This window comes from Anas acuta, chromosome 1 (assembly GCF_963932015.1).
Source record: "Anas acuta chromosome 1, bAnaAcu1.1, whole genome shotgun sequence".
Lineage (NCBI taxonomy): Eukaryota > Metazoa > Chordata > Aves > Anseriformes > Anatidae > Anas > Anas acuta.
Window position 1 is genome coordinate 162,562,830 of NC_088979.1, and position 23,584 is coordinate 162,586,413.

The 23,584-nt window shown below is 51.8% G+C and overlaps 2 protein-coding genes across 2 annotated transcripts; both read left to right on the forward strand.

Annotated features, from left to right (window-relative positions):
* The first annotated feature begins 35 nt into the window (after nucleotides 1-35).
* Nucleotides 36-12,233, forward strand: DESI1 (desumoylating isopeptidase 1). Its single transcript, XM_068669057.1, has 6 exons — nucleotides 36-229; nucleotides 5,424-5,445; nucleotides 6,317-6,386; nucleotides 6,845-6,954; nucleotides 7,776-7,898; nucleotides 9,055-12,233. The coding sequence occupies exons 1-6, from the start codon at nucleotides 139-141 to the stop codon at nucleotides 9,146-9,148; spliced, it is 510 nt and encodes a 169-aa protein (XP_068525158.1). The 5' UTR covers nucleotides 36-138; the 3' UTR covers nucleotides 9,149-12,233.
* A 2,183-nt stretch (nucleotides 12,234-14,416) lies between these two features.
* On the forward strand, nucleotides 14,417-23,584 carry PMM1 (phosphomannomutase 1). The gene is made up of 8 exons (XM_068669050.1): nucleotides 14,417-14,576; nucleotides 14,695-14,812; nucleotides 15,628-15,704; nucleotides 16,196-16,287; nucleotides 18,662-18,761; nucleotides 19,561-19,636; nucleotides 21,396-21,511; nucleotides 21,772-23,584. The coding sequence occupies exons 1-8, from the start codon at nucleotides 14,433-14,435 to the stop codon at nucleotides 21,892-21,894; spliced, it is 846 nt and encodes a 281-aa protein (XP_068525151.1). The 5' UTR covers nucleotides 14,417-14,432; the 3' UTR covers nucleotides 21,895-23,584.

The following is a 23,584-nucleotide window of genomic DNA, read 5'->3' on the forward strand; positions in this document are numbered from 1 at the left end:
CCTCTACGCCCCGCCCACCCGCCCGCGGGCCGCGCATGCGCACCGCGCAGGGCCCCGCCGCCTGACCAGACCCCGCCGCCGCCGCCGGTTCGCGCCCGGCCCCCCCCCCGGCCCCGGTCCCCCCCCGGTCCCGGCCCCATGGCGGAGCCGGCGGCGCTGCACCCGGTGCAGCTCTACGTCTACGACCTGTCCAAGGGCATGGCCCGCCGCCTCAGCCCCGTCATGCTCGGTGAGGCTCCGGGACCGCGGGGGGGGGGGGTGAGGCCGGCCCGTCAGCGTGACGGGGCAGTGCGGGTAACGGTCGCGGTAACGGTCACGGTAACGGGGCCTGGTGAGGAGACACCGGTGCGATGTGGGGAGCAGGGGGCGCGGGGAGGCCGCACAGCGGGACGGCTGGGGAGGGACTGGCAGGGGGAGCAGGGGCAGGGCACGGGGAATGGGGTTAAACTGGGGGAGAGCGGGTTTGGGGTAGGGGTGAGGAGGAAATCCCTCGCTGTGAGGGTGAGGAGGCGCTGGCACGGGCTGCACGGAGAGGCTGGGGGTGCCCCATCCCTGGGGGTGCTCGAGGCCAGGCTGGAGGGGGCTTTGGGCAGCCTGGGCTGGGGGGAGCTGTCCCTGCCCATGGCACCAGTGATCTGTGAGGTCCCTCCCAGCCCAAACCAGTTTATGACCCTCTGATAACCCAGCCCTCTGTCACACAGGGGTGAGCTCCTCCTCACGGGGCTGGCTGCTGTGGGAGCATCACCGCACGATGCCTTTAGCCGTGCTAATAGGATCCAGAGGCATTATGTATTATGTCCGTGCAGCATTCAAGGATCAGTTTAGCCTGCCTGGTTCAAGATCAGGGCTCTGCGTTGTGGCTGAGTGATGAACCTGAACAGCAGAGCCACGCAGCGTTGTTCCTTCCTTCCAGGTGTTGTGGTGACTTAGTCATGCCCCTTGGGCACATCTTCACCTCTCTTGGCAAGTCTCTTCATTTTTCCCCAGGTGTTTTTGTTCTTGTTACTTTCTGTGAGTTTCCTGTAACTTTTCGGTGAATATTTCTATTCTAAAGTATAAGCGACCAGACAGTGAAGTTCAGTTGGCTTTGATATCAGGCGTGGCATGTTTAACTTCTGTGTGCTGTTGCTCTACCTTCTCTGCAGGTACTGTCTGCTCTCCCTCATTCAGTCTGTTCAGACTACGTTTGTCTGTCCAGCTATGTGATCTAATAATAATAAATGCTAACCAGAAGGAAATGAGATCTCAGTTTGCACCTGGTTCTGTATAAGGAGGATAACAGGGAGGATAACAGCATTGCCAGCTGAATTGTTCTGATTTGGAAGATGATACTGAGAGAAATCTTTAAGGAAGATTAAAATCCCATTGCATTGTGGGCTTGAAGAAAAATGTCTTGCAGCTCTTTAAGTTCCCCTGTCCTGTAAGTGAGGTTGTTGCCCACGTGACTCGCAGAATGGGCAGGACCTTGGTTTGCTGCAGCAGCCTTGGCTCACTGCGGTCGAGTTGGCCGGCAGCGTGTGTCAGGTGGAACTCTTGAGCAGGGCGTTCAGCTGTAAGCACCTAGCAGCCCAGAAAGAGTTGGAGCAAAAGATAACTGTCCAAAGAAAGTACCTTCTGCTTTGTTCCTTGTTCCTAGCCCCAGCACACTATGCTGCCTCACCTCCACGCTTTCCAAAAAACATTAAACTGCTCTGCTGTAAAATCCCAGCAGCTTTGCTCCAAAACACTTGCTAGGGATCTTGTGAAAATCAAGTACAATTCCCTCCCCCAGTCTTCCCTGCTTGGTCTCTCCAGGCACCACAAGAAGGGAAATGAAGCACCCTCCTCCCTCTCTTAGTCTTTTCCTTCAGTTGAGTACCCTGAATATCACATAGGAGAAAGTGTTTGACTAATTAGGATAATTTTCCATTTTTAAAAGTTGCTCTTGAGCTGAGGGATGAACAACAAGCTCTAAATGGGCTAAACATCCGTCTCCTTACACAGTTCCTTCAAGTCTCAGCTCTTCTGCCCTTCAGCCTAATAGTTTGGATTAATATGCAAACTCTTTTCACTTGGTACTTAAAACGCACAGGAATAAACGACATCACGTGCGCCAAGAGATTAACAAATTGACTCTGCCCGGAAGATAGACTGGCGAGCATCTAATCTGCCTTTTGCTTGGCCTTCCAGATAAACCTCAGCATGGAAGTAATCTGATTTGATTGTTATTCTAAAATTATTCAGGTTTGTTTTCTTTCAAAATGCCCTCATGCTCGTGATGGCAGTCTCCTGAATCAGCACAACAAACAAATCCATTCCGTTCTCCCTGTTCCTGTAGCTAAGCTGAGGCTCCTGCGATTTTTTAACGCGTTTGACTGTTGTGTTTTTCTCATATTTCTCTGGTATGTACTTGAGCAAGAAAGCTATTTGTGCTATGAATGTTATAAACAAAGATAATAGCCAACAGCCACAAAAAGCAGATGAAACTTGGCCTCATTCAGCAATTTAAATCCTTGAGAGGCTGAAGTGCACGGATCTGTGCATAATTGACATCCCTTCCTGAGTTCTGCTGAGTGTCTTCAGGAAATATCCATATGAGCACCTCAGCAAGTAGAAAAGAAGGCTTAAGAGGTTGGGCATTGATCGGGTTTCCAAAGCTTAAGGAGCTGCCATCCTAGAATCTCACGGCTCTGACAGGGTGACTTCAATGCCCACGTTCTTCATCCGTGACAAACAGCAATCTGCCTTACATCAGCTTGCAATGGCAGCAGCTGAAATTAAACTGAGTTACCCCACGTTTACTGCAGGCTGAGCTTCCTCACAGGTAATTGCAGCGGGATAGCTGATACCTGGCAACTTGGCCATCTGCACTAATTGTTGTTTGATGAAGTGCCTTCAGCTAAATTTGCAATACCCTTTCCTCCTCAACAGCTAGAGGCCCATTGGAATATTTAAACTCCCTGTGTACCTTATTGTTGTTACCTTATTTACCTGGATGAACAGCAGATGCCCAACAAATACCATCCCATGTGGACGTTCCTGTTCTAGGATTATTTGGGGTGGCTCCCCGAAAAGCTTGACCTTTTACTTATGAAGCTGGGCAGTGCTGCCAGCAGCAGCTTTATTGGAAGTGTCGCTGCCAGGCCTGGATGCAACTTGCCTTGGGCAACTGGCTGTGGGAACAGCAGTGCAGATCCTTGCTTGGGCAAGGGCTGGGCTGGCGTGTGTGTTGTACCTCGAGAGGCTGTGAGCAGTGTATTTTGTGCCTGCTGCTGGACGCTGTCCGCGAGGAGTTAAAAACAAACAGCGGCTCCGTTCAAAGCAGCGCCTGGCAGCAGCTGGCCTCAGACAGCCCTGCCTTGTGGGGCTGTGCTAGCCCGGAGCTGCCCTGCTGTTGTTGCCTGTGGGCTTGGGGCATAGCAGCCAGGGAGAGCCCCCCCCCCCGGCCGGAGTAGAGGTTAATGTGAAGTTCCTTTCCTGAATTCTCTCTGCTTTTTTGCCTTCGTGCAATCAGGGAACCACACTGGTGGAAAGGGATCCCTGGAGGTCCTGTTCACGGTAGATCCAGTGAGAACAGATTCCTCGTGCTGCTTTTGCAACAGTTTCCTCCTGGAAAACAGTGATTTGTTGTGAATAGAAACGTGCATTAATTTATGAAGATAAAGAGAACGTGAACTACGCAATGCCAAGGAGGTAGGCCAGCTGCTGCAGGCCGTGCCCTGTGCCCTCCCCAGCTGCTGGTGCTGCTGAGCTGTGCTATCACTGCTTTTTGGCAGCTCCAGGATGCGGGGCGAGAGCTCCGATGGGCAAGGTGTGGGATGAGGGCCAGAGGATCCAGCTCAGTGGGGTGGGACGTGCTCAAGAGGCAGCAAATCCTGCTGAGATGTTGCGACACGCTGCTCCACTCCCCTCATCGCTGCTGCTATCTTTTGGCCTCCCTCCTGCTCCGTGCCCACGTTTCTTTGCAACAGGATGGCAGAGAATATGTTTGCTGCCTGGCTGCGGGCCACGGCAGTGACAGATCAGTCCACCTACAATAAAACTGTGTATGCTCACTTGGTTGTGACACTGCAGGCATCAGACAGACTTCTCCTTGCCTCCACACATGTGTGACCCTCATCTGAAGCAGGTTTCCATTTCTGTGCCTATTTTGCGTCAAACTGAAGTGAGGAAATTGCAGTGGTGGCTGTGAATTCCTTACCTGGGCACATAGGCATCCCTTTCTGGGAAGGCCTGAGGGATTATCCTCATCGGAGGATTGGCAAGGCGGTGGCTCTTAAGATAGCCAAGAAAAGTTTTATTGTCGCAAGCATTTAAATAGAACTGGTTTTAATTATTATTTCTTTATTTTAAAAAGACCAGAGCTCTGAAGCTTCACTGAAAGGAGAAAAATGGAAAGGAAGAGAACAATATCTGGACGCGATGGCCTAGAATTCAGGAATTGAGGTCTGCAGCAGGCTTTAGGAGGCCTGATGCCCATCTGATGCAAACAGATGGTGTCCAAACCAGAGCAAAGGCTGTTGGCCTGAAGGTAGCCCAGCAGCACTTCCTTAACAAATTCTTCCTGGCACAATGCCTCTTGTGTTCAGCTGGCTTTTTTTTTTTGTCATCTGTCTACGGTGCTCTTGGTCTAGTTCTAGGAAACCTGCTGGTGCTCAAATCACATTCTGGCACCTAAAAGCAAGGCTGTGACAACAGAAGTTCTCGGGAGAGGTGCTGCCTGGATGTAGAGGACAGCTGAGTGTGAGGTGGTGTGCTGAGGACACTTGAAAAAGATGCACCAGGGAACTGGAAAAGAATTTCAGAAGGGGCTCTCTGTAAGACAACCATGCTATCAGTTTAGCTGTGCCTGAAGCGTATCGTTGCTGCTGCTGTGTTCTACAAAACACACAGTTTGATTTTATAACTTGTATAAATTACAACACTAATTCCACACATTCATTTAAGCTCTTAGTTTGTAAGAGGCGGGGAAGCCAGGGGACAGCTGATTGTAGAGACCATCACCACAGATAGTTGGCTCGAGTCAGATCAGTCACTGAAAAAGGAAAGTGAGTGCTCCGTGCTGGCAGACCGCTTGTGATTGTGAAAGCAGTGCAAAACTCAACTGTTCTGGTCATGACTGAAGGCTCTGTAACTGTGGGATAAGGTTTCTTTCCTTTGTCTGTAGGCAAAAGCCCAAGGTATGTAAGCACTGGCAGGGTAGGGTGGTATTGCCAGCTCTGCATGCAGCAGGAAAAATGGGAGGCACTGGTGTGGACACAGTAGTTTAGGTTGGGAAAAAAGGCATGCTGCTTCTTTAGAACTGCCTCTGGGATGAAAGCTGTGTCTTTGGGGGGATGCTGTCGTGGTGAAATAACAGGCAAGGTTCCTTTGTGATTGACAGAAGGTAGGCTGAAATCTGGAGAATACATTGCTAATAATGATCATCTTTTTTCTGCATACAGGGAAGCAGCTGGAAGGCATCTGGTAAGTGACTGCATTTAACTTGCATAATGTGTTAACTCCTGTGGCGTAGGAAGTATTATCCATAGATTGTATCTGCTGCAGGTCTTAAGAACACTTTAGCACAGAGAAGAGACCAAGGCACTTTCTGTTCCTGAATACAGACTGACAGTAAAATCACATACAGTCAGGTGCTAGGATCTCATGGTTTTAGTCATTGTTTTGGTTTAGTGCTCTCTTGTACCCATTTTCCAGGGTTCAGGATATTGTCCCTGTCCCAGACACTGTCTTCTAATTGCAGGACTAAACATGAGAGTAAAAGAGTAGGTGGGGAGAAGGTATTAGAGAATCTAGCCTCCTGGTATGTAAGAACCATGGCTACGTTCAGTTACAAATCATTTCCTAGTTTGCTGTAGGTCATGCTCAGAAAGTTTAAAAATAAATAAATAAATAACCCACCTTCTGCGTCTCTCTCAAGCCCTCTCTAGTGATTGCCCAACCGTATCCTCAGTGGGTTGCTATCAGTCAGACCCTTCTGCCAGCAGAGAGAGACAGAGCTAGCTCTGCGACTATCTCAGCAACTTCACCCTCAACCCGTTAGCGGAAAGAGGCTGCTGGAGTTCTCGTGCTGCTGTGGAAGTCCCAGTCTTCCTTCGTACATGCTTAGGCACCTAGCTGAGCCCTTCTTCCCAACCTCCCACAGTGTTGCAGTAGGGTTGATAATCATTTCCGTTTGTTTTTTGTCTCAGCAGATACTGTTCCTAGTCACAGAAACGCATTGACTTTTTCCTTCAGCTATTAACTTGGTGATGACCTTGACCACAATGTCTTTACTGGTGATTAATGTGCTAGGTTAAATATTTCCTTTATTTCATCTGTTTTTATTCTCTGGCAGGCACACCTCCATAATAGTCCATAAGGATGAGTTCTTCTTTGGCAGTGGAGGAATCTCCAGCTGTGCACCTGTAAGTTAACCTTAGTTTTCTGAGGAGATAATTTTGTGATAGGCTTACAGATCAGATTTGCTTGTGTCCTTTAGAAAAGCAGCAAGTGAAGAGAACTCTGAATTCAGCCAGATGTGGCTGCTTGCCATGGTTGCCCTGGGCATCTGAGGAAAAGAACATGGAGGGAAGTTTTTAAAAAAAAAAAATAGAACACAATGCTTTGACAGACCTTTCTGCCACTGGAGTGGTGAAACTGATGGGCAATTCTTCTAAAGCAGAATTTTTCTGTATTTTAGAGATTTCGGCACATAACCTCTCATTCTCTGGGTGGAGAATGGGGAAGGCCAGTAGGGCTCCTTGCTTGATAAACTAAAAGTTCCTCTTTCTGTGCCTGGAGAAACCATAGCTCAATTCAGTGGACCCCAAAATAATTCAGTCTGTTGATTTTAATATTATCTTCTGGATGTTAATTGTTACAGGGAGGAACGCTGCTTGGCCCCCCAGACTTGGTTGTTGACCTGGGAAACACGGAAGTCACAGAAGAACTTTTTCTGGAATATTTGTCGTCTTTGGGGGAATCTATGTTCCGGTAAGTAGCAGCTTTTGCTATAAAATCTGTGTGCCAAAAAAAAAAAAAAAAGGCTTTTAGGGAAAGAGGGAGAAAGGTCTTCTGAAACCCATCCCATTCACAGAACTTTGCCTAGTGTATTAGTTAGTGCTCTCCAGATAAGAGACTGGAACTGATACGTACAACTAGGCAACCCTCTCGTGTGCCAGCCCTGAGCTAGGCTGGGAAGACATTCTACCAGCAAATCTTTCACATGTTTGTTTTGTTGTTGTATTTTTGTGTTATTGTTGTTTTCAAAATGGAATAATACCTAAAACGCTTTAGAGAGGATCACCAGGGAAAACGAAGGCACTGTATGAAATATTTCAGTAAATAGGGCTTTGCCCCATGAGTCATGGGTGAAGCTTTGTAGTAAAGCTGCCAACTTTCAGATAAGTAAAATCAAGGTCTTGGTTGCTAAAGAGTCTTGTCAGCTTCTCAAGAGGATAGGAAATGGTAGCATTAGTGTTCTGGCTAAATTTCAGTATCAATAATTCCTGTGATTTTTTTTTTTTCCTTACTCCTTCTGTGGTTTTACTCAAAGAAACCTGACCTCACTTACCCTTCAAAAAACATTGTATAGAGTCAGTGATGCAGAGAGATGTCGTTTTCCACCCTGATTCAATTGAATTTGAAGGTGAATTGATGTCTGTATTTTACGTACTTGACTTAGCACCCTTTGTTGGGAAGGGGAGAAAAGTGCTGATGTAAGGAGATGTTCCTCATTAGTGGTCTAAGTTTTTCTTGTTAGATTTATTGCTGGGTCTCGCTTTTCATGTTTCAATTCCTTTCCTGTGGCACAGAAGTGAGTCTTATAACATCTTTGAACATAACTGCAACACCTTCAGTAATGAAGTGGCACAGTTCCTGACAGGAAGAAAAATCCCTTCCTACATCACTGACCTTCCATCTGAAGTTCTTGCCACGTGAGTATGCATTCTGCTTCTCCCTGTAGTCTATTGCTTCATGCTAATGCTTAAATATTTGACAGAGGCAGCAGTACCAGTTTCTGCCGGTTCTGTGAGAACCAGCATGAGATTAAGGAGAGGATGCTATTTGCTTTCCTTTAATGCTTACAACACTGTCCGACAGGTGCTAACTGGCACTGGCATTACTGAGAAGGTGTGAAAGAAGGTTGTTCTTCTGTCTTTAACTTAAATTAGCTATTTTGTGAGGGCCTCTCTTATGTGACCAGACACGTAAAGGGACTTTCTGAAAGTGATGCAAGTGTGTCTTTTCTTTGGTAGCTGTTAGGTTTTGTCTTTTTTTTTGTCTTGGGGAACCAGTATATCTCAATGGTCACGTATCATACTCAAAGCACCAGTGAAGATGTCAGTTTTGCTTGTGAAGAGGCAGGGGAGATGTAATTTTAAAATTACTGCTGCAGCTTTAAAGCTAGAACTGAGTGGAAAAAGAATATGGAAGAGGAAATGAAGGCAGGTCAGCTCGACCTCTTCTGTTGTAGTCTGAGATGGTGAAGATCCCAGCAGGGTGATTTAGCTCCATTGTTTAGGTCTTTCTCGTAGCAGTGGTATACCACATCATCTGAGAGACACATCTTCTGCCTTGGGCTCTTATTTCCTCAGATCTCTCAGCCAGGCTGTAACAGAGTGAGTCACACCAAAAGACAAACTTGGTGCTACAGATTGCAACAGACATGATTCTCTGTGTTGAATCATTGTCTTATAAGGGGACTAGGGGCTATTCTAGTCTTTAATATTGATGTGGTGCTTAATGAAGAACTGCAGTTGCATAACAGGGATTTCATTCGCATGCTTAAGTAGAATGAATTACTGAAAGCCAGTTTCAGACACACTAATACCACATTAGCAGCGTGGGTGTGTTAGGACTTGGAATTACCTTTATAGAAAATCTGCTTTAAGATCCTTAGCTATTGAACAGTAAATTCTGCATGATAAGTTAAATCTAGTTTGCTTGTAGTGAAAAGTGAAAGTCTCTTCATCAACTTTACTTCTGTTATGGTGATTTGATTCCAGTCTAGGAAGTGAGCCCATTTCTGTAGTAAATGGGAAAAATTGTTCAAGTAAGCTATTTGATGTGTTTATTTCTTTGCCTTCTCAGACCTTTTGGACAAGCTTTGAGACCCCTCCTGGACACCATCCAGATCCAGGCACCTGGAGGAAATGCCTTCAGCAGACATAATGGACAGAGCTAACAGGAGTGACCCATTGTGCCCAGCCTCACCATGCCTCTTCCTTTTTAAACACGAATCTACCAGATTTCTATTTTATAATTTCCCATCAGAATTAACTCTATGGAAATTACAGGACCAGTTTTAAAATTTCCTAGGGAGAGGGTTATCAGGGTGCATGTAAGACAATGCTACCAAAAAGATTGCCATAATTTCTAATAGTATTGTACTAATTTATAAAGGCTGTCCTGCCTGAGTTAGGCTGACACTTTCTAAGTAACTCCCGTGCTGGTAAGTGGGAATTCATTCCATGAACATTCAAGCACCCGTTACACATTTTGGTGTAAATGGGATGTCCTAGCCATCCCTTGCAGGCTCACATCTCTTTCTCTTGTCACTGCGTGTATTCTGGGGGTATTTACTGAAGTCTGTAGCAAGAAGACAAAGGAAGTGTTTGTAGCCTAGGAAGTGAAGGTGTCCCTGTACTAGTCTTACACATATTTCATTAACGTTGTGTTATTTGCTCAGGGGACAAGCTCAACTCATCTGATCAGAGTATTTGCAATGGCACAGCTGAGTGGAAAGGGTGGCCTCGCTGAGCTAGTCAGCATCACTTTCAAAGCTGAGACTTTCAATGGGATCAGCTGTGTGTGGGTGGGAGGCTGCAACTGAAAATTACCAGGAGCCTCGTAAGGCGAGATCCAAGTGTTAAGGGAGAGAACCAGCTGAATGGACAGAATCTCATGAGCAAATTTTAGGTGAAAGTAAGCTTTCTTTTCTCCAAGCAGGTTTGTCAGCAGATGGATAGAATCCTGTTAACTTTTACCTTTGCTCAGGAGCTATTTTTTCTCACTAAGCCAGAGTTACGGTACAGTGAGGCAGGAATAGCATGGCAGCTGCACAATAATGAGAGCGCTCTGCTTAAGTGAGGGAAATAAGTGCTAGGTCTCCCCAAATTTACAGAAAATAAGGAATAGTGAAGTTAAGCTTTTTTGTGGAACAGTTGAGTTGATTGGGATGCATGGAGAAGCAGTCCTATCCTTAGATTGATGTTAGATTGTATCAATACTGCATCTTCTAATTTAAGGTTAATCATAGAATATCCTGAGTTGGAAGGGACCCTTAAGGATCATCAAGTCCAACTCTTGACACCCCACAGGTCTACCCAAAAGTTCAGACGATGTGACTAAGTGCACAGTCCAATCTCTTCTTCTTAAATTCAGACAGGCATGAATTTAGGTTCTGAATTTAGGTTAGAAATTCAGGTTCTTACGGCTTTGCAATTATTTGCAGTGGGGAAAAAATCAGGGGAAGGAAAGATGAGGCACATTGATTTCTTTTCATGCATGTATATACACTGATTTCCTGAACAATTCTGTAGCAAGTATACTTCAGAAGGAACGCAAGAAAGATATCAGGCAAACCCCCAAAACATTGCTGGTGTTTCATAAATGGGGATTGCACATCCCAGATGCCACTGAAGAAAGCATCTATGCAAAGTATAGCCCTTAGTTCCAGTGCTTTGTTGTGCAAACAATTGCTGCAAGCTCAGTCCTGCATCTCTCCGTATACCTAAAGGAGATGTCTTTCCTCTGCTGGGCTATCTTTCTCCCAGAGTAATACGGATTAGTATGTTTCTCACGCTGTTATTTTTGTGGGGATGAAGTGGAAGAAACCCACAGTTCAGTCACTCTGTCAGTTATTCTGTTGCCCTGCACCTTGTGGAGTCACTACATGAGTGGAAGTCGGGGACTGTCAGTCCTTTTGCAGTTGTGTGGAGCTGCTCTGAGTGCAGGTGGCCCTTGCAGCCCAGAATGTTTTTTTGTTGTCAGCGGTGAATTTTTCCTTCTGTCATTCTCTGCTCATGCCATCAACTTTTTAAATGTTCATTTGACAGACTGGACTAGGAGACAACTCCAGCAGTTAGTACAGATGCAAAAACTTAATGCAAAAGTTTTCAGTCTTTCACCATCAAAACGTACTGTTTGCAGAAAGCATTCTGTAGTAAATTATTTACCATACAGCACCTCTTGGTGCTTCTGGAGAAGGAATTGGTAAGTGTTTGTTTTCTGGTAAGCCACAGCATAGTTTTCCTGTTGTCTGTGTAATCCCCTCCAGACTCTTTCCATGCCTATTTTGTGAAGAATAACGGTCTCTCATCTGAGTACAGACATGACTATACCACAAAACACAACAGCACGTTAGAGATCTTGGCGCTTCCTCTGTCGAACAGGTATACAGAAGCTGATACAACACAGCACAACATCTGGGTATGCTAGTTTGGTACCCACAAGGAGCACAGCTGTGGTTGTTTCTTTCGGCAAACTATCACTTCAGGTACAGCCATCTGCTGGTACAGCTGTTCTGCAAGGCAAGCACAGGCACCACAGTCTCTAGTACCACGGTCTCTGCCCCATGCTTCATTGCATGACAAATGTGTCCACTTCAGAGGTCCTGAGCCTGGTTTCTGCTTCAGGGCCTTTTCCTTTCCTGCCTCCTGACAGGATGTAAGAGGTTCACCCCAGGCATTTTGCAATCAGCCTTTTCCCCTCCTGAGCAGCCCTGTTGCGGAGAGAATGCTGCTACTTGAGTATCAGTGGGTAAAATTTCACTCAGACACATTCTGGTTGCAGTAACTGTGGTACTCTCAAAAGGAGCTCCAGAGGGTCTCCATGTCCCTGGATCTACTCTGTGTATTGTGACGAAGGAACTATAGGAGGAGATCCTGTTTGTTTGATCTTACTGGGTAATGAGACCCTTGCACCCCGTAGGCCTCTTAGGAAACCCATTTTCTCCAAAGATGGTTGCGTGTAAATTGCAGGTCTGTGCAGTCAACATTCCTCCCAGCCATACCTACTCATAGGTGCACAAACTACAATGAGCAATGTATGGAAGTGTACAGAGGTGGCAAACTTCAGCCAGCTGATTGACAAAGGGGAGCAGGGAAGCTGAACTCCTGGAGGGGGGCAGGACCCTTTTTCCCACACTTACTGTTCTGTCAAGTATTGCTGGGGTTCCACCATGCCATTTTTAAAATGTTAATAACATCTTTAGACAGAAAGTGATGTTTTGATTTTTTTTTCTATTACAATAAAAAAGTACAGCAATTTCCTGTTTGGTTGTATGTGTCCACGCAGCTACCCAGCAAAGGCAGCCCACCAGAAATCTGCTTCACTCTGTTCCCTGCTGGAAATTGCAGGTTGAGAAACCATCCCAGCAGTTTGTGCTGTGTACTGCTGGTAGAAGTGACAGTGGCTACTGCTCTTTGCTAGAACTGGTCATGGGCAATATTTTTATTTAATTTGGGGACATTTTACTTCTGCAATCACTGTGGTATGTTAAAATCCCTCTTCTGAGGGCTGGCACAGCTTGGATGAGCTGAATAAAGGTCACACAGTAGGTGGTTTGTCAGCACAGATCGTGTACAGCCATTGCTCATTTAAGTGTTCAAGAATGAAATAACCAATGTGTACTGTTGAAGAAGAGGCCCAAAAGAGCTTAAACATAACAAAAGGCTCTATTTTTTTTTTTTCTCTCCTGCTTGTCTCAGTGCTACTACTTTAAAAAGGAAGGAAGAAGCCTTAAGAAGTGGGCTTCATTCCTGGGTTCCTCTGGAGCTGCAGAGGGCATACGGGTGAGGGTTATGTAGCAGCGTCCATGGTGCCTCTGCTAGTAGGCTGTTAAAAATTAGAGGAAAGTTGGGGCTTTGGGTAAGAAATTATTTCAGTATGGGCTTTTGGACACTTACTGATGACATCCATGTGCTGAGCCACACAGCTTGCTGTTTGTACAGCAATCTGTGTGGGTTTAGTAGGGTAAGGGGCTTTAATGGTTGTGGTCATTTTGGTCTATTCTTCAGATGGGGGGCTGGTTTACTTTCAAGTATTAGCCCCGGGTAAAATACCTGGGAGTGAGTACAACGGGGAGATGCTGACCATAATAGCGGCCCTAGTCATAATGTACAGTGCTCACAGACACGGTCAAAACTTGGACCAAAATACCTGCTTTCATCCACAACTGCTGCTGTCCAAGTCGCAAGCAAGGGAATGCATCAAGGGAGGAGCTAAGCAGCTCTCTGAAGTACTAAATAACTGGGACAGCCGCAGTGGCTTGTTCTCAGAGCTAACCCAGGTGATTTTTGTGCTCTTGGGGAAACCACAGTGGCACAGGCCCTCCCCAGCTGACGGTAAATGGCCATAAAGGTGCTGAGGGAGGTGGTTTGGCATGCTGTAGACTTGAAAAGACTTCGTAAAGCAGCACGGCGGAAATAATAAGCTGGAGAAAGCACAGCAGGTAGGTCAGATTTTGGAAAGCTCTACCGCTGGCTTAAAGCCAGCGTTTTCTGTAGGCGTGCAGAAAACGAGGCGGAGCGGTGCCTTGGTGGCCCTCCTGATGCCGGCAAGTGCCACGGGGCGGCAGTGCTGGGGCGTTGTGCAGCACGGAGTTGCTCCTGCTCCCCGGGAGCTGAGGGGGTCAGGTCCCACGGAGGGGCCTTTTTGGTGGCTGTCTCCTGCCCCAAGTGGGAAGATGAGCCTCAGCTGGGTGCCCGAGGGGAAAGCTGCCCATACATGCGGCCTCTGCAGCAGAAGCCTGCACTGGCCTCAGACACTGAGAATAACACAAAGATCCCAGTGGGGACCACGTCCTTTTTATTAAATCCAGACCCAGATGTGGCTGAGAGCCTGCCCTCTTCCTCCTGCTGTGCTATGAAGTGTAGATGTGGATGTGCAGGGGGATGTTTTGAGTCCAACTGGGTGAAGGGGTGAGCACCCAGCTTGTGCAAGCACAAGGTCAGCCAAGAGACTGCAGAGCGATGGTGGTGTCCTGGAGTCCTCACAGGAGGCAGGTTGGCCTGAAATAACTGCGAGGCTGGGCACAAGGTTTGGGATGCCCTGAGGGAGCAGCTGGGAGGACAGACCAGAGGGGCAGCATGGGCTATGGAGAGAACCGAAGTGCTGCCACATCTCTGGGGCCATGAGGGGAGCGAGCTTGCAGTTGTTCCCAGCACCGTGTCTCCTCCAGTCAGACAGGGGACGTATTGTCTTTGTACCGTGCTGTGCCTTACAAACAAGAAATGGCTTGTGTTTATGGGCACCGGGAGTTTGCTGTGTGTCTGACTGCATGGCTGTCTCTTGAGGCAGATGGGGCATGGCTGCGCCGCACAGAAGAGAGAGATATGTGTGATTGCACGTAGACAAACCCCATAAAGTACCACAATCCTAAAACCAACCCCAAAACCCCCTTGGACCAGCTTCCCGCGGCCTGCCAGCCCTCCTCACCCCCCTCAGCCCCCCTCAGCCGCCACAAGATGGCGCCGCGGCGCGGTCCCGCCCCCGGGCCGCCCCCGGGCCGCCGGGCGGGCTGGCAGCGGGCGGCAGCGGGGATGGCGGCGGCTCGGGGCCGGGTGCTCTGCCTCTTCGACGTGGACGGGACCCTGACACCGGCCCGGCAGGTGAGGGGGAGCCGCCGGGAGGGAGGTGAGGTGAGGGGGGGAGGGGGGGGTGGGCGCTGCCCGGCCGCCATTTCGGCCCCGCGGGCTGACCCCGGGCACCCCCCCCCTGCTCCCGCAGAAGATCGAGCCCGAGGTGGACCGGTTCCTGCAGGAGCTGCGCGGCAGGGTGCAGATCGGCGTGGTGGGCGGCTCCGACTACTCCAAGATCGCCGAGCAGCTGGGCGAGGGCGACGAAGGTGAGAAGCCCGCGAGCCCACCCGCTTCCTCGGCCCTGAGCCCGGGGGTACCGCTCAGGTTCGGGGGCTCACGCGTGCCCCAGATGAGCAGTGGGACCCCACACCCGCTTGTAGGGTCGCTGGACGTGCCCTAGGAGCCGCCGCTCGAAGGCTGCTTCCCACTGCCATGGGATGTGAGCAGAGGCTGCCCGAGCCGCCTGGCAGCGCACCCACAGCATCGCCAGCCCGGGCAGGGCGTGAGGCAGAGGATGGGGCAGCAGGCAGGGCAGGGCAGGGCAGGGCAGGGCGGGCAGCCTTGTTTGTCCGCCCTCCGCCTTGTTTGCCATCGCCGAGCTCGATGGCGAGCACGCAGCCTGGTCCTAAGGTCTCCGTTCTGCCTCATTAGCAGCGATGGGCTGCGTGGCTCGGGGGAGCGCGGCGCCGGTGGCTGAGTCAGCAGCAATCTGTTTACTGCTGCCAGGAGGGCCCGGCGTTAGATAACCAACAACTGCATCACCGGAGCACCCCGGCAGCGCACGTGGCTGAAAGCCTGACATCTCGGAGCTCTTATCTGCCGTCTGCCACTGATTCAGGCTGTGACCCCAGTCAGGTCGCTTCCCCCCGTCTGCGTCAGCTGCCCCCCTGCCCGCCGCAGATAGCGGCTGCTCCCGCACGCCCCGAGCTCTGAGGGTCGCTGCCTGTGTGCTGTGAAGGCACCTGGAGGAAAACATGCTGGGTCCTGGACCCAGCCAGCTCTTCTCTCTCTGTCTGGCCCCTTTTCCTAGCCGAGGGCTGAAGCAGCATCTGTTTTTTCTCTTTCTTTTCCTCCCTTTCAGTCATCAGTAAGTTTGACTACGTCTTCGCCGAGAATGGCACCGTGCAGTACAAGAACGGGCGGCTGGTCTCCAAGCAGGTAGGCCGGCTCCTCGTGCAAACACAGCTCTGCCTCCTCAGCCCGCCTTGCTGAGCGCCACAGGGAGCAGGGTGGCTGCATGCAGGTGGGCAGCCCCGTGTTCCCTCCCCAGCAGCCAGATTTGGATGTCCCACTCCTCCTGTTCGTGTTTTTGGGTTGGAACAGGGGCCAGAGCCTGCGCTCCCCCACCTGTCACGTGGCCGCTGGGTTAATGGTTGTCCAAGGGCCACTGCAGCCGTGGCAGCTGCTTAGCGCCAGGTTCAGTGGTTTGTGCTTGTGTGGGGCAGAAGAGCCAAGCAACAAACAGGAAAAACTGACCCACTCCTGCTGTCTGAGGGTCCCCTCACTGCATACCATCCACGTTTGGTAGAAAGGCCTAGTCCAAAAAAGCCTTGCCGTTTTCCTGTGGTCCTTTCTTCCTGACAGAATAGCAGGAACCTCAGCTTTGTGTGTGCTCTTGCTTCTCCCTCACTCCCCTTCTCCTCCCGCAGGCCATCCAGGACCACCTGGGAGAGGAGCTGCTGCAGGATCTCATCAACTTCTGTCTCAACTACATGGCGCTGCTGAAACTGCCCAAGAAACGGTAAAGGACTGACCCTGTGCAAATGTCTGTTGTATCACTGATTTCTAGGGAGCTGTGGACCCCAAAGCTGTTGTAAGAACAGCTGAGCTACTGAGCTTGTCTTTGCTCCAGGTTTTACTGTAGTATTTAGGGACCCTGTATAGGATCGCTGCCCCCTTGAGCTGGGCACTGTAGGCAAATAATCTAGGAGGGCCTTTCTTCTGGAGAGTCTGAACTGGTTTTTAGCTTAATGCCTGTGCTTTCCCCCTCAGGTTTTCTTCCTTCAGAAGCAGAGTACAGCTACTGCATGCACCTGATTTAAGGCAGTGGTAACAGCTAGATGCTGGTCAGGGCATCAGGAATTATCACTGGTCGTATGAGATTCCAAACAGACAAAAAACAGCTCTTAACATCTTAAGGTGCAGAGGTGCAGAGTCTAAGCACACAGTCTCGTGCTCTGTCTAACCTAAAGTCACTAGAAGCCTCTAGTAACGGGGCTGGCCATGCTCTGCAGTCAACCACGTGTTCCTGCTTGCTTCCTCATCATGAGATCCTGCTGTTACAGGGTGAGTTGGGTTGGTACATCTGGTCTGTAGGAAAACTAGTCTGCTGCGAGGAAAGAAAAGGGTAGTTTTCCATTGGATCAGCTCGTTATCATGTCATTGCTGGATCCAGCAGAAAAAAAAAAAAAAAAGAGGAGAAAAAAAGATGACACGGAAGGGGAGAGCAGAAGGACGTCTTTCAGAGACAGCCTGCAGCTGAACCAGTCTGGGTGTAATGTCAAACCACCCCTCAGAGCACGGTTTCACAAACACTTGAAGCCAGCACTGCCCAGCAGCTCTGCTCTCCCCTCGCCTCTGGCTGTTTTGTTCCTGCTCTCCCCCTCGTGTCAGCACCAGTGTTTGTATGGTGAACCCGAGGCGAGCGGTCTGCTTGAAATTAAGGTGCTGAAAGAAAAGTTGCTAAACTGTGATCCAGATGGGTTTCCTGATGTGAGTCACCGCGTGGCAGCGTGAGCCCTGGTGAGAGGGGCCAGCGTGGCTCCTTGCGACAGGAGCGCTGGCTAAACATGCCCCTGAAACCGTGGGCTGGGACCCAGATCCCTCAGGGCTGTTTGGTTGCTTCACGGCTGCCTGGTTGCTCAACCCAGTGAGGTTTCAGCTCCCAAGTGCCTCTGTGGATTTAGGCTTGTGGGATTTCTAACAAAGCAAGGACTTTAACCCACGTCTCCCGAGTCCTGGCCCTGGGCATGGAGCCATAAACCCTCGGTGCTGCAGGGATGCTGTCCGCAGGCTTCAGGCACGGCTGCCTACGTGCCCTTTCCGCAGGCACTTCTGCTCTGTGCTACGAGACAGGAGGGGGAGAGTTTCTCCCCCGGGGTAAGCGCTTTATCACAGAGAAACAGCAGACGGCTGGGAGGGACGTTAGAGGCTTAGGGAGCTCAGGGCTCCTCAGACCGGACAAGGAAGGGGATCTTCCTGCTCCGGGTAGGTTCCCTCAAGAGTTTTGATCTATTTTCGAATCAGCAGTGCTGCCGATTGGCTTCTGTTTCGCTCTGCGTTGTTCCTGCCCCTCCCGTGCACCGGTGCTGGTACTTGTCTGAAGCCTCGGTGCGCTCTTCTGAGGTGATAAGCCAGCAAAAAAGGAGAAAAGAACGGGAATCGATGATTTTTTGCCAGCTTAGTGCTTTGGACCAGCCCACCAAGGAACTGGCAGAGCAGTAGTGTCAGTGCGAGGCGAGGGTGTCAGGCAGGGAGCTGGGCCCTGTTTGTGCAAGCTGCGATAGCAATCACAGCCCAAGGTGCAGGTGGCAGAGGGGGGATGTGAAGGCCCTGCAGGGGCCTGCCTGATCCTGCTGCCCAGCATCAGCAACACGTTACGCTGACCTGCTCCTTCCCACTGCCCCAAGCTCCTCCAGCTTCACACAGACCAACGCAGGGAACTTCTCTGAAAGGCCTCCAGGGGTGGAGATGCCACAGTCCTGCCAGGCGGTTGATCCAGTCCCGGCGACAGCAGTCCTTGCAGCTATTGCAACATCACAAAATGCCTCCTGTTATCTCACCTAAGCCCATCGTTTCCAGCCCGTTTCCAGAGCACAGTAACTGTTTGTTCCCCTTCTCTTGCAGTCTTTTTATTAAACTATCCCTTGGAGACCTTCAGTAGCTGTTGAAGCCTGGTCTCTGCCTGCTGAAACGGGGCTCTTGGGCAACCTTAGAAGCTCGTGCACAGCTGAAGCTCACACTGAGCCATGAGTGGGCACGGCTCCTCTCCTCCTGCATGTCTCTGCGGATGCTGCATGCCTCACTGAGCAGCCGTTTCCCTGGAAAAGCCTTTTTATTTCTCTCCCAGCCCCTGTAAATCCCGCCAGTAACCTCGTGCTCTTGCCCACACACAGAGGAACCTTCATTGAGTTTCGCAACGGGATGCTGAACATCTCCCCCATCGGACGGAGCTGCACGCCGGAGGAGCGAATCGAGTTCTCCGAGCTGGACAAGGTACGGGCTGCGTTCGGGCTCACCCTCCCTTTTGGTGGTTTTGTGCTGTTCACAGATCTCAGGTCTCCTGTGCTTCCCCCTTCTGGGGAGAAGGGAGCCCAGCTACAAGCTGTGCACCAAAGTAAAGCAGGCAGCAAGGTGGAGACAGGACTCGAGGCAGAAAACCCAAGAAGAGACATAAATAAAAGGAAGAATTTGATTTAGTTGGGGTCTGCCAGGGCAGTGGGGTTGCCAGCAGTATCCCTGGTGCTGTGGCAGGCCCCTTGGGAATAAAACATGTATTTCACAGGCTGTTTCCTTGTTTGCAGTAACCAAAGGTAGAATTTCACCTCAAGCCTCAGAAAAAGCCCTAAACATCCAGGCCTAGCTCACCAGCAGCTGTCGTCTTTTTCCCTCTCTCCCATCCATAAGGGAGCTGGCAGTAAGGGGCTTTTTAGACTGGGAGAGCCATGGCAAATATGCTGGGCAGATCTGCTGCTCCCCGTAGCCTGCTGGAGCTGCCCTGAGCTGGTGTCTGTAGGCAGGCATCACGCAGGACTGGTGAAAGCTGGTTAAAGGGTGTTGAAGCAGCCAGGAGGAGAGGGTCAGACAGGAGGGAACTGATGGCAGTCAGATCACAACGCCCATTCAGGACCCCGAAGAGCATGGGGAGTTCCCTTGTTCCAGGGGCTCAGAAAAGCCGGGAGAGTGATCAGAGCAGAGCGATGAGCCAGAGTTGCCCAGGAGACAGCTTACGGTGTATTTCGGTAGTGTCAGCATCTGATTACTCAAACCTTCTCTTTCCTCTTCTCCTCTGCAGAAGGAGCGGATCCGGGAGAAGTTTGTGGCAGCCTTGCAGAGGGAGTTTGCTGGCAAGGGCCTGCGTTTCTCCCGAGGTGAGTAGGGGCGGCTTCCCTGGCTGTGCTTTGGCCTCTTTATTGTGCTTCCCTTAAAATCATGGAAAGGGGAGCAGGAATCCAGGCTGTTCTCCTCGGGGGCCCGGCTGGGTGAGGGCTGGAGCTGTGCTCCCCAGGGAGCCCCCGGTGAGAGCTCAGCAAGCTTCTATTCCTGGAGAGCCGCTGCGAGGGCGTCACATTCGCATTTGCAGCAGGTCGATGGCAGAGAATAAACCGTGCTGTAGATTTTCCTCTCTGGGAACCATCCAGACCAACTGGGTTCTGTCCCGTGACGCTGTCTGTGCCTGCCTGCAGTTAGCCGTGCTGAGCCCACCCCTGCGCAGGCAGGAGGTCTGTTCTGGCTCAAGCAGCAGCAGCCGGGCTGCCAGCAGAGCTCCAGGCACATTCAGTCCTCTGCACAGGCTCCTGGAGGAATGCAGGGGTGTAAGAGAGGAAGGGATCTCGTGTTTCTCAGCGCTGGAGTTTTGTTTGGGAGGCTGGCTACTAGGGAAACGTCTTTCTCCTTGGCAGAAGAGCTGCCAGAAGGCAGGGAGTTTGCCACCCTGTGCCTTTTGCAGGGCCATGCCTCGGGGTGGAGGCGCGCTTTTACAGCCAGCTTACCAAAGGCAAGGAGCTGAAGGAGCTTGGGGCTTGAGCAGCCTTGGGAATCTGCTCAGCAGGGGTTGGAAAATGAAATGAGGGGAGCTGAGGGGTGGGGCTGAGGCCAGAAGAAGACCCTCCACAGAACAGGTAGGTGGGCTTTCATCCTGAGCGCCTCTCCCTTCAGTGCCCTACTGAGTGCACCCTGTGCTGCCTGCAGCATTGCCACAGCCCGAGGTGACGCAGATCCTGCTGCAGCTCCCTGGGCCCATGCTCTGCCTAGACGAGGTGCTTGGTGTCCCCACACCAGCCCTCTCTCCCCTCTCCGATTTCCTTACCCATTCCAGCTGGCATCAGGAGCCCTCCGTGCTGCCCAGCTCTCTTAGAAAGGACAGCACACAACGAAATGCAGCATTCTTCCTAGGTAAATGGCTTTGGAGACAAAAAAACAAAAAAGGGAAGGCTTTTAATGAGGACAGTGTTCTGTTCTGGGAAATGGGCAACCAAGTTCAGTTCCTGCTCTTTTGTGGGACACTTGGTCTCACAGGGCTCTTGCTCCCTTGAGTACTGCAGAGCCTTGCCTGGGGCACCCTGTCCTGCAGAGGCTCCTTCTGCCTGCGGGGCCAGCATCGGGGAAGGGCCCCAAAGCAGCAGGGACATCTCAGGTAGCCGGGGAGGAGAGGAGCACGGCATCGTACGTGTGCTCCTGAGCAGCCTGGGGGATTGGCACCTCTCCTCCAGGAGGGATCTTCCCCCGTGGGTAGCTGCCAGCTCACCCCCCTCCCGTTTGAGGCAGGATTATTATTTGTGAAGAAAGAGAGTGGGAGAGTTTCCGATAAGGTGCTTTGCCCCCTGTGGGGACGCAGGACACGCCGATGCTCTCTGTGGGGTGCAACCCCAAATCTCCTTCAGCCGGTGCCTCTCTTACAGCCCCTGCCAGCTCCCCTGGTGCCTGCGTGTCACCGTGCTGGTGTCCCTCGGGCTGCTGTTGTGGGAACAGCATCTGCCACCCTCCCAGCTCCGTGCCAGAGCCACAGGGCACAGCTGGTGGGGAGGGCTCGTAGGGAGGGCTCCCCGCTCGCGCCCAGCCCTGTCCCGGGGCGGGGGACCCCCCACCCTGTCCCCACCACGTCACTGATGCCCCCCCTCCCGCTGGCAGGCGGCATGATCAGCTTTGACGTCTTCCCGGAAGGCTGGGACAAGCGCTACTGCCTCAACGTGCTGGACGACGAGAGGTTTGACACCATCCACTTCTTCGGGAACGAGACCACCCCGGTGAGTGCACCCCACACACCCCATGGTTGCTGCTTCCCCTCCCCGGGCCTGGCTGCCCGCAGCACGGCTGCTGCCGGAGGCCGACACAGACCTCTAGTGGTGCACGAGGGGGAGATGCTCTCACGTGGGTCGTGCAGAAATTCATCTCTGCGGCACTGCGCCGCGAGCGGGTCCAGCACCTTCCCCATCCGTTCCCTGCTCGCTCCTCCCATGGCACGGAAGAGGTGCTAACGCTGCCCCTGGTCTCTGTCCCCCTGCAGGGAGGGAACGATTACGAGATCTACGACGACCCCCGGACGGTGGGACACAGCGTCCAGTCCCCCCAGGACACGGTGCAGCGGTGCCGCGAGATCTTCTTCCCAGAGCGAGCTAACGAGTACTGACTGCCGGGGCACGGCCGCCCAATCCCCCTCTTCCTCCCCCTTCCCCCCCGAGGAAAAGCACCTTCATTTGAGGAATCTGCTCAGGGTTGGACTGAAAAACACTTTCCAGAGCTGGTCGGGAGATAGCCAGCGGGTGGGCGCGCGGAAGGGAGCCGCTGCTGGTCAGCCCTGCGGCGCGCCCCGCTCCTGGCTGAGGTTTGTGGGACCAGGCAGTCCGTCCGCCAGCAACACTGCTCGCTTGCCAGCTTGGGCCCCGGGGGGCAGCAGCACCTGCCTGCGGGACCTGGGCGCGTGGCAAGGGGCCATTCATAGCCATGTGTGTGTCTGTCTGTCCGTCCATCCTTCCCCTTCCTTCTTCCTTCTTTTTTTCGCTGTTTCTCTCCACGCTCCTGCACGAGGGAAGGTGCAGCGCCCGTATCTCCCCCTTTGCGTAGCTTCGTGAGGGACGGGGAGCTCCCCCTTTTGAAGGCCTCCAGCGAGGAGGCTCCACAACCTCTCTGGGCAACCTCTGGTGCTGCCTTCCCATCTGTGTGTCCGTGCGGACCGGGACACACCAAATCCAGTTCCCGGTGCGAACGGAGATCGACACCAATGCAAACCCAAACCTCAGCCTTTGTTCCCGGCCCTTAGGAGCCCCTCGCCACTCCCTGCCGGTGTGTCACAGCCACTGACACCAGCCTGTGGCTGCCCCATGCTCCTGTTTTCTCGTTTTTTCACCCCCTTTCCTTGCACCCTGCACCCATCCACGCAGTCCCGTTGCTCTTTGCCTCCCACCCGGGGTCTGGAGTGCAGAGGGAAGTTTCCCAGCTGCTGCCACTCAACCACGGGACCAAGCTGCTCAGGAGAGGCGCCTGGTGCTCCCACATCGCCCCGGGCACAGCCCCGAGCGGATTTGGTGCTGTAGTGGTACGAGCAGGGCGCTGTGAGCCCAGCACAGCCGGGGTGCCCTCTTACATTCAGCACGTCGGGTCTGTGGTGCACCAGATTTGCAGGAGTGCAGCGGTCTGCCTGGCGTCCAGAAATCCCCAACAAATGCACAAATTCTTCTCTCTGCACAGACGAGATCTGTGTGGGAGAAGGGGACCTTGTTGGAGAAGCCTGAATGCAGGGGACCCTCCTCACAGGCCACTGTCTTGGCCCTTCCCCTGCAACCTTCGTGGAGGAATCATCTGTGGTTCCGCTTTCGCTTTCGCTGAGGACCAGGTTATGTTTGGGTGTTTGGTTTTGATTGTTTGGGTTTGGTTTCTTTTCCTTGTAAATCTATTCCAAGTCAGCAGGTCTCTGGAGAGCTCGGTGCTGCTGAAGGTGCAGGACACCGTGGTGGCCCTGGGGGCTGAGGCGACCTCTTTGTGGAGATACCTCGGGGCCATCACGCTGTGAGCGAGGGGGGCGACCTGCTTGTCTTGCTACAGCTCTGGCTGGGCTATTTGGGGTTTCCCAGAGGCAGCGAGGTGCCCCCACACGCCTGTCCCATAGCGTGACCCCGCGGGGTTTCTCCCACCTGTGTGTGTGAGCGAGTGGATGCGGTGGGTCCCGTGGCGGGGGCTGTGCTGCCGTACGGTTCTGTGTCTGCGTGAGGAGGGTGGCCCCTGTCTGACTGGTACCAACTGTTAAATGAGGAATAATTTAATTAAATACATATATATATATATATAAATCAATCCTATTAAAGCCACAATGTGCAGCTGTC